Source organism: Anser anser, assembly GCF_964211835.1.
Source record: "Anser anser genome assembly, chromosome: 4".
NCBI lineage: Eukaryota > Metazoa > Chordata > Aves > Anseriformes > Anatidae > Anser > Anser anser.
Window position 1 is genome coordinate 9,922,141 of NC_139724.1, and position 7,861 is coordinate 9,930,001.

The window sequence follows — 7,861 nt, forward strand, 5'->3', positions numbered from 1 at the left end:
CGAAAGCTCCGCCGTGGCCGCGAGGACCCACTGCGCTCAGCGGCCAGGGCGAGAGGGACCCGCTGCGGGCGGCGGGGGGGGCCCCTTCCCGACCCGTCTGCGCTCCCCAAATTGCGCCCCCGCCTCGTTGGGAAACGAAACGAACCCAAAGTAGCTAAAAACGGGCTAAAACCCCCAAGCTTTCCCGGCGGGTCGGGAGCGAAGGAAGGGACGGTTCGGGAGGGAGGTGACCCCGGGGCTGAACTTTTCACCCGGCGGGACCGGCCCCCGCCCGGCCGGCACGGGGTTATCGCGGGGCAGGTGCGCGGCGCTGGCACCTGCGGGGACCGGCACGGCTCGGCTCGGCTCGGCTGGGCTCGGCTCCCCTCTCCCCAAAAATCCTGCAGCGAGACCCGCTCCCCCGCCACGAGCCCCCCCGGTTTCCCAGCCCGCGGCTCCGGGGACCCCCCTGTGTCTTTGGTGGGGAGGCTTGGCCGGGAAGGGGAGGTGACCCAACATCTCTTCGGTTTGTGTTTTTGTTCGTTTTTTTTTTTTTATTTGATCTCGAAAAATAATAATAATACATAAAACAATGGCAGCTGGCTGGGCTAAAATTAAAACAAACGATTCTTGTCGTAGAAAAGTTTTGTTAAAAAAAAAAAAAAGGCAGAAACAGTAGCAAACACTCCGTAATAAATAAGTTTCCTAATACCACAAAAGCAAAATAAAACGGGGCATGGAAGTTTGACACGACAAAACCGTTTTTCGTTTCTCAGGGCGCGCGTTGGGGCGCGGCGGCCGGCCGGAGCGCGGCTCCCCGGCTGGCGGCCGGGAGCCGTCCCCTTGCAGCCGCAGGATAAAGTGCTTGCGCCGGGATCCCCCCGACGGCGGGCAGGAGAAGCCGCCTGCCCCCGCTCATTGCGGGACGGGACCGCACGGGGGGCGCTGGGGGGGTCGCTGCGTGCGGCTGGGCGTTGCGGGAGGCGCCGGCGGCGGCTTCTCGGCACTGGGAGCTCTACGGGCGGTAGCTAGACATCGGAATTAAAAGTACAAACGCGGACGGGGCGGGTGCGCCGCCCAAGAGGAGCCCTTCCCGGGGCGCCCCGCGGGGCCGCCGGCGGCCGAGTCCGTGCCGGGGCGGGCGGCAGCGCCCTAGCTGGCCTCGTCCGAGTCACTGTAGTGCGAGCGGGGCGAGAACTCCCCGTCGCTCCGGTGGGAGCGCGGCGACGCCTTGCTCCTCTCCTGCTGCTGCTGGTGCTGCTGGTGGTGCTGCTGGTGGTGGCCGGGCTGCGGCACGAGGAGCGCTGGGGACGGCGCTTTGGGTCCCAGCAGGGCGCTCTCCGGGAAGGACGGGAAGCGCAGCGGGTCGAGCGGCACCGGGAAGCCCCCCGCGGCCGGCGGCGGGGGGAAGCGAGTCCTGCCGTGCCCGTGGCCGTGGCCGTGGCCGTGGGGGGGCGGCCCGGACGGCGGCGGCCCCGGCATCGCGGCCCCGTCCGCGGCGCAGGGCGGCTCGAAGGGGGCCCCGCGGGGCTCCGCCTTGCCCGGCGGCGGCTCGGTGGCGGTGGCTGTGGCGGCGGCGGCGGCCGTGGGGCCGTGCAGCAGCTCGGCCAGGGCGCTGATGTAGATCTGCGCCATCTGCAGCGTCTCGTACTTGGAGAGCTTCTTGTCGTTGTTGAAGGAGGGGATGACATTGCGCAGCTGGTCGAAGGCGTGGTTCAGCCCGTGCATCCGCCGCCGCTCCCGCGCGTTGGCCGCCAGCCGCCGCTGCTTCTGCACGCCGCTCACCTGCGGGCGGACACCGGCACCGCCGCCGCCGCCGCCACCGCCCCGCGGCCGCCCGCCGCCCGCCGCCCCCCGCGCCCCGCCGGGGCTGCTCCCCTCCTGCCCTGCTGCCGCCCGCGGCCGCCCCGCCGCCGCCTCGTCCTCCTCCTCCTCCTCCTCCTCCCGCAGGCAGCGCGGCGAGGCGGCCACGCGCGCGGCGCAGCACACGCCCAGCCAGCCGGGGGCGAAGCCGCAGCCGGGCGCCTCCAGACCCGCTCCCAGCCCCAGCAGCGGCTCCGCTGCCACCGCCGCTTCCCGGCCGCCCTCGGCCCACTCGGCGGCCCGCGGCAGGCTCATGGCGACGACGCCTCAGCGCGAGCCCATGGAGGTGGTGGTGGTGGTGGGGGGGGGGGGCAGGCACCGGCGACCGTCGGGCGACCGTCGGGACCGACGGCTGGGCGGCGGTTGGCAGCGCGCTCGCCCCGCTGCCGCCCCGCGCGTGGCGCCCGCCCGCCCGTCTCCGGTGTCGGCCGCGCGCCGCGCCCCCCTTTAAGGCGGCGGCGGCACGCGCCGGGGTCCCGTCCCGCGCACGGCCCCCGCGCGCCCCTTCCCTCGCGCCCGCCCTCGCGCCGGTCGCGTGTCGGGGCGGCCAATGGCGCGGGGCGGGGAGGGGCGGGGGGAGGCGGCACGCGCGGCGCCTGACGGAGCCTCACGGAGCGCGGCCGCCGTGTGCCGCCCCCCCCGCCCGGCCCCACGGGGCTGCCGCCTGACGGGAACCGGCCCCGAGCCGCCCCTCCGGGCTCCGTCCCCCCGGGCGGGACGGGAGGTGGCCCCCGGAGCGCCTCCCGCAGACGGCGGGGTGGTTTCGGGCAGGCGAGGCTGGCTTTCTGTGGGGTTTCCGTGAGGCGAGGCGGCGGGGAGCTGCCGTGCCCTCTCGGCTCGCGATCACTCCGAGGCAACGCCGCCGGCTTTTTTTATTTCTTTTCATTTTTACCATGGTGGGGCGGCCTCCTGGCACGACCAGAGCTCGCTGTGGGGGCTCGCTCCTCTCCACACAGCCCCGCGGGGACTTGGAGGCCAAGTCCCAGTTCGCCTGCGAGGGGGCACCCACGAGGGAAGGGCTGTCCTCGCCTCCTCCGAGACAACGTCTGTCACTGGCAGCCGCGCCGCTCCCTGCACACGCAGACACCCGCTGCAGGCACGCTCGGAGTCAAAGTCAATGGCAAAGGGGTGGTTTGTGCCGGTGCCGGGCTCAGCTCCGCTCCCCCAGGATAAGATAAATGTAAGCGGTGAAGAACTCCTGGGGCTGCCTGAGCTCATTTTGTATTCAGCGCTGCCCGGCCCTTTTCTCTCCCCTTTCTCCCTCTCTTTGTATGTTCAAGCCTACTTGAGTTTCTTTTTTTCCTTTTGTAGGAGTTGGTTCTTTTGAAGCGGTTCGAGGCACGCCCTGCCGCAAAGGGAACTTCACGGGAGTCGGAAACACAAGCACACCGGTCTGAAACGCTTACTGTACAATAGCAGGAATGTAGGAAGCCTTGGAAATGAAGCTGCCCTCTCTCAGAAAAGTGTCAAAGCTTTCAGAGGAAAACAAACTGGACGGATCCCCGTATCTTTATGCAGATTTCCCTCCACCCCCCCCCGGCCGGTTTAGGCAGCAACATGGGGTCAGGCACATAGATGTGGTACAGAAAAACAGGTTACAAAAGGGGGGGGGGGGGGGGAAGGAGCAGGGGGGAGGGAGAGACTTGCAAAAAAAAGCCTCCTCTATCATTACAGCCAGAGACACTTTCAAAGCACACAAAGCACGTGGGTCAGCCCTCAGCTTAATTGTACTCAACAGTCTAATTACTCATTCAATCACGTTTCAAGATCAGCAGGCTGCTCGGCAGGCATCGCCACAGATTAGGAAGTATCTCATTCCTGCCTTGCCCCACTTTCTCCATGCATCTCCTCCCTTCCCTTCAAAAAAGCCAGGAGAACCCTCTCCATGCCACTCCTGGCCCGGTGAGCTGGTCTTTGGGCAGTTCAGTGCACAAGCAGGTAGAGAGCACATCCTCAGCGTCACCGACCAAAGTTACGAACCTCAACCGCAGCCTCCACAGGTCTCCAGCACTGGGATGGCAAACCCAATCCAGATCTCACGAACCCACATCTGTGGTGAGCTGCAGCAAATACGTAAAGACACTGCCCAGCCTGATGGTTTTTGGCCTCACCTGCTGCATCATTGGAACAGTCACCCAACAAAGTTTTAATTGTCACATTATTCCGAACACGTGAGCTTAAAGCAGATCAGGGTCCAAGAAGTCCCTCCAAAGACTCCCACTACGATCAGCACATGGTGCTTTACTTTCAAATGTGTTTTAAATATGAATCAGAAGCGACGACTGTGAGGAACACAAAAGCCCAGGTACCCAGCCCATCTCTGCAGCCTCCAATGCTTGTGAAACCTGCCCTTTTTCCGCTTGCTTTTCACCCATAGGTAACGAGGACAACGCTGCCACCGACGCAGACATGCCCCAGGTCTGCAAAGCAATCTTCCTGGGTGGATCACTGCAAAATGTCATCCGCTTTGAGTATGTGAGCACCCACAAAAGTAATTCCTGCTTCCTGGTGACATTTGTCCCCATAAAGATCTGGGGCAGAACCACACTCGGGGCCTAATCTGCCCCCAAGAGACGTGCAAAGCATTGTTCAACAATACTTGCCTACCCCCTGGGGCCACTGTACAGCATAATGAATTCAGCTTCATCACATATTTGGAAATCTTATCTGGAGAATTCATACCTATGTACACTTTGCTCCTTTATTTAAGATGCTATAACTGTTGCTGAGAATTTAATTTATGCTAATATTTTTAAAATAAACTGCTTTCTATTCATGGAAGTATCACTAATGATTTTCTTTCAATCACTGTTTTAAACACTTTCTGGCATTGAAACTGCTTGGCAAGGAATTTCCTCGAAAGCTGCTAAAGGCCTTCAGTCCTTGCAAAGTCTCTGAGAGTTGAGACACTTAGCTGTGGGACTCGTTCATAACAGGCCTCCAGAAAACCAAACCAAACCAAACCACAAAGCACCATCACACAGGCGTTTTCAGGAGCTGTTTCCCTAGGTGGTTTGGAAGGAAGCAAGTGCTCGCTGCCTGCCCTAAGCTCAGAGCCTGGCCACGGCGATGCAGAGAGCTGCATTTGCTTGGTTTTGTGCTTCTGACAGTAACTGCAACAGGTGGAGACCGTCAGGCCAGCTCCCGGATTAGGGTCTGCGTTACGGAGTACACGCCAGAACTAAGCGCTGGGGGAAGAAGAGGGAATGGCTTCAGAAAAATTATACCCTGCACAGCATTGGAAGGTTTTTGTTGTGATGAAAAAATGCTTTAATGCAATAAAAGCACTAGTATCAGGCCCAAGGGATATGTTTGCGTCACAGGCTTTATACCTCTGCATAAATTGATTTAACTTTTTATAACTCTATTTCCTCACATCTTTAATAGCGATCTTATTCCAGATTTAGTTTGCTTGCCCTCTGCAGCAGCAAGAACTTTGCTGGGCCTGTGTGCGCTCACACACGCTACCCACAAGTCCATATCTCAGTCACTTGAAATGAGCAACAACAAAACAACGTCTCCCGCTTAAGACACCGCATGTAGAAAGTGTTTTAAAAACTGCTGTCTAGCATGCTGCTACTTAATACATTTTACTAAATCCCTTAACCAAGAAAATGACCACTGCCACCAAGTTTTAGTATAAGAACAACGCTTCCATCTGGTTTAAGATACAAGAATTAACATCCATCCATCCATCCATCCATCCATCCATCCATCCATCTATTGAGACAACATATTCCCTTCAAGTTACATCTGGTCAGCTCCAGTTGCTCTCAGTGGATCTTGCACAAGAGCAAAGGGAATGTAAGTACTTCAGATTTCTAGGCACAGAATTGCTGGCATAGATTTGTTGTTGTTGTTACTGTTAAGTGATTGCCAGAGCATTCTCTCTTTGTAGGCTTAACCATTGCACAGAGAATAGTTATAAAGATCTGCTCTGGGAAAAGAGTAGAACAATAGGGTTGGACTATAAAGTAAAATTTAGCTTGCAGACGCTCTGTGGAATAGTGGTAACATATTTCAGTGGAGAAGTGGGAAAAAATAACAGTTGACATGTCAGCAAGAGGAAAAAAAAGAAGAATCTGGCATCTTATGTCTGCATTTTACCTCACCAACAGCGTTACCAGAGCAGAAACCTGGGAACGCAGGGGGCTGCTCGAGTCGTACAGGGCCTTGGATAAGGGGTCCCCATATCCAGGCACTTCCAGTACCCACAAAACTGCTGGCACATTTGGAGTCATGGAAGCAAAAATAACACAAAGAAGAGCAGTCCCTCTAAGGGACAAAAACAAGTGAACAGATACACGCGGGTGCTGATCAACACTTACATCAGTCCCCCAGATTACAGAGTATTTCCCCACAAAAGGAAACACCTGTCAGCCAAGAAGAACCTACCTCTCCATCCACAGGAGGTCCTTAGCCAACTCTGTTAATCCCTGACAGCAAAGAGGTGTCCAGGAACAAGTTTCCAGCACTGTGCAGCTCCAACTCAATGTTCAGAAGCCACTGGTGGGAATGGCTGTGAAAACCAGCCCCTCTGAATGACGCCTTCATCTGTCTACTGTCTCTTAAATTAGCATGCCTTGAGTCTTAAGAATTTTTACATACTTTTTAATAAAGTTGAACTAGGATACTAGTTGTACTAGTTCTTTTTCACTACATGTCCAATCTGACAACTGACCGCCTCGGTAGAGTGTTGCTTGCAGTACGTGCCATGGATGGTCTCATCACTCGTGTTCAGAGACAGAGATGCTCGGTGACAGTCCTTGAGCTCGTGTGAAGCGGTTCTGCTGTGTCAAGGCTCCCAAAACCCTCTCTGTGGCAAGACCTGTCCCTCTGGCATAGCCTGGAGTTGCAGTTCTGTTTGCCCTGAAGCTGGAGAAAGGCTTGCTATATGGCTCGTGGGCACTGTTATTCCCAGGATGTTTTCAACTTTGTAAAAGGTTCAGGAGTTCCCACGGGGAGAGGACTACCTGGTGTCCCACCCGCAGCGTGCGAGACCCATGTCAAGGCCAGACACAGCCGGCGGCCTGCTGGGGCCAGGCACCTGCGAGCTGTCACCAGTTGCCCCCAGTTTCCACTGGGCTAGCTGTAGAGCGCTTGCAGCCCACGTAGCAAACTGTACACAGGTCACAGAAACGTGCGGTGTGAGACCCTGCGTGGCTTAGCTGTGGAGGGAGGGAAGGCACAAGCACCATCCAAAGCAGCACGGGAACACCACGCAGCAACAAGTGCTTTGCCAAACAAAACCCGCGCACTGCCACACACCCCTCGATGCCCTGCTAGGAGAGCACAAGTGAGAACGGCAGGATTTAAGTGAAAATCGTGGAAGCGATTACGCTTTCCCCGTGTGAGGGCAGCGGGGGCTCCTGCCTGGCACACGGCGCCTCACCTCGAGCCCGGGCGCCGCCGCCAGCCCCGAGCTCGGTCCCTGCCCGGCCCCGTCCCCCGCAGCCCCCCGGGCGGGTTGTGCGGCCCGGGGCCGTCCCCCTGCGCACAACAGGTTGGATATTGTAGGTGCGGGTTATTAAAGTGTCCCCGGCACAATGGCGGTCTGTGTCCCATTCGCCACGCTTGGGCTCCCCTTTGCAAAGCGCACACAAGAGGTGACACGCCGCTGGCCCCCGCCATTATCCCGCCGGCATAGCGGCGCGGGCCGCCCGGTCTCCCGGGAAATGGCGCTGCGCGGACGCCCGGCGGCACCGGCGGGGACACCGCGGCCGCGCACGGCTCCCACACGGCGCCCGGGGCCGGCCCCGGCCCTCAGCAGGGCCCGGGCGGTGTCGCAGCGACACCCGCTGGGCGGCGGGGGAAGCGGCGGCGGAGCCGTGACGGGAGCCCTGCTCAGCCCCGGTTCCCCCGAGGGGCCGGCTGGCAGCCATGGGGAGCGGCCGCGGCTGAGGAAGGTCCCAGGGTGATGTCCCTGAGACAGCCCGGCCTGGACGTGCTGCTAGGGCACGAGGGAAAATTGAGCCCCTTCAGCCTGTTGCTGCTTTTGTATAAAGGTTTACCGGATCTC

The 7,861-nt window shown here is 59.4% G+C and overlaps 1 protein-coding gene across 1 annotated transcript in view; it reads right to left on the reverse strand.

Annotated features, from left to right (window-relative positions):
• Positions 1-2,325, reverse strand: part of ATOH1 (atonal bHLH transcription factor 1) — a 2,510-nt gene extending 185 nt beyond the window's left edge. Inside the window, exon 1 of the mRNA XM_083835020.1 lies at positions 1-2,325. This exon is cut by the window's left edge and continues 185 nt beyond it. Within this exon, the coding sequence (XP_083691146.1) occupies positions 1,132-2,097 (966 nt within the window). The 5' untranslated portion in view covers positions 2,098-2,325 and the 3' untranslated portion in view covers positions 1-1,131.
• Positions 2,326-7,861: the final 5,536 nt, after the last annotated feature.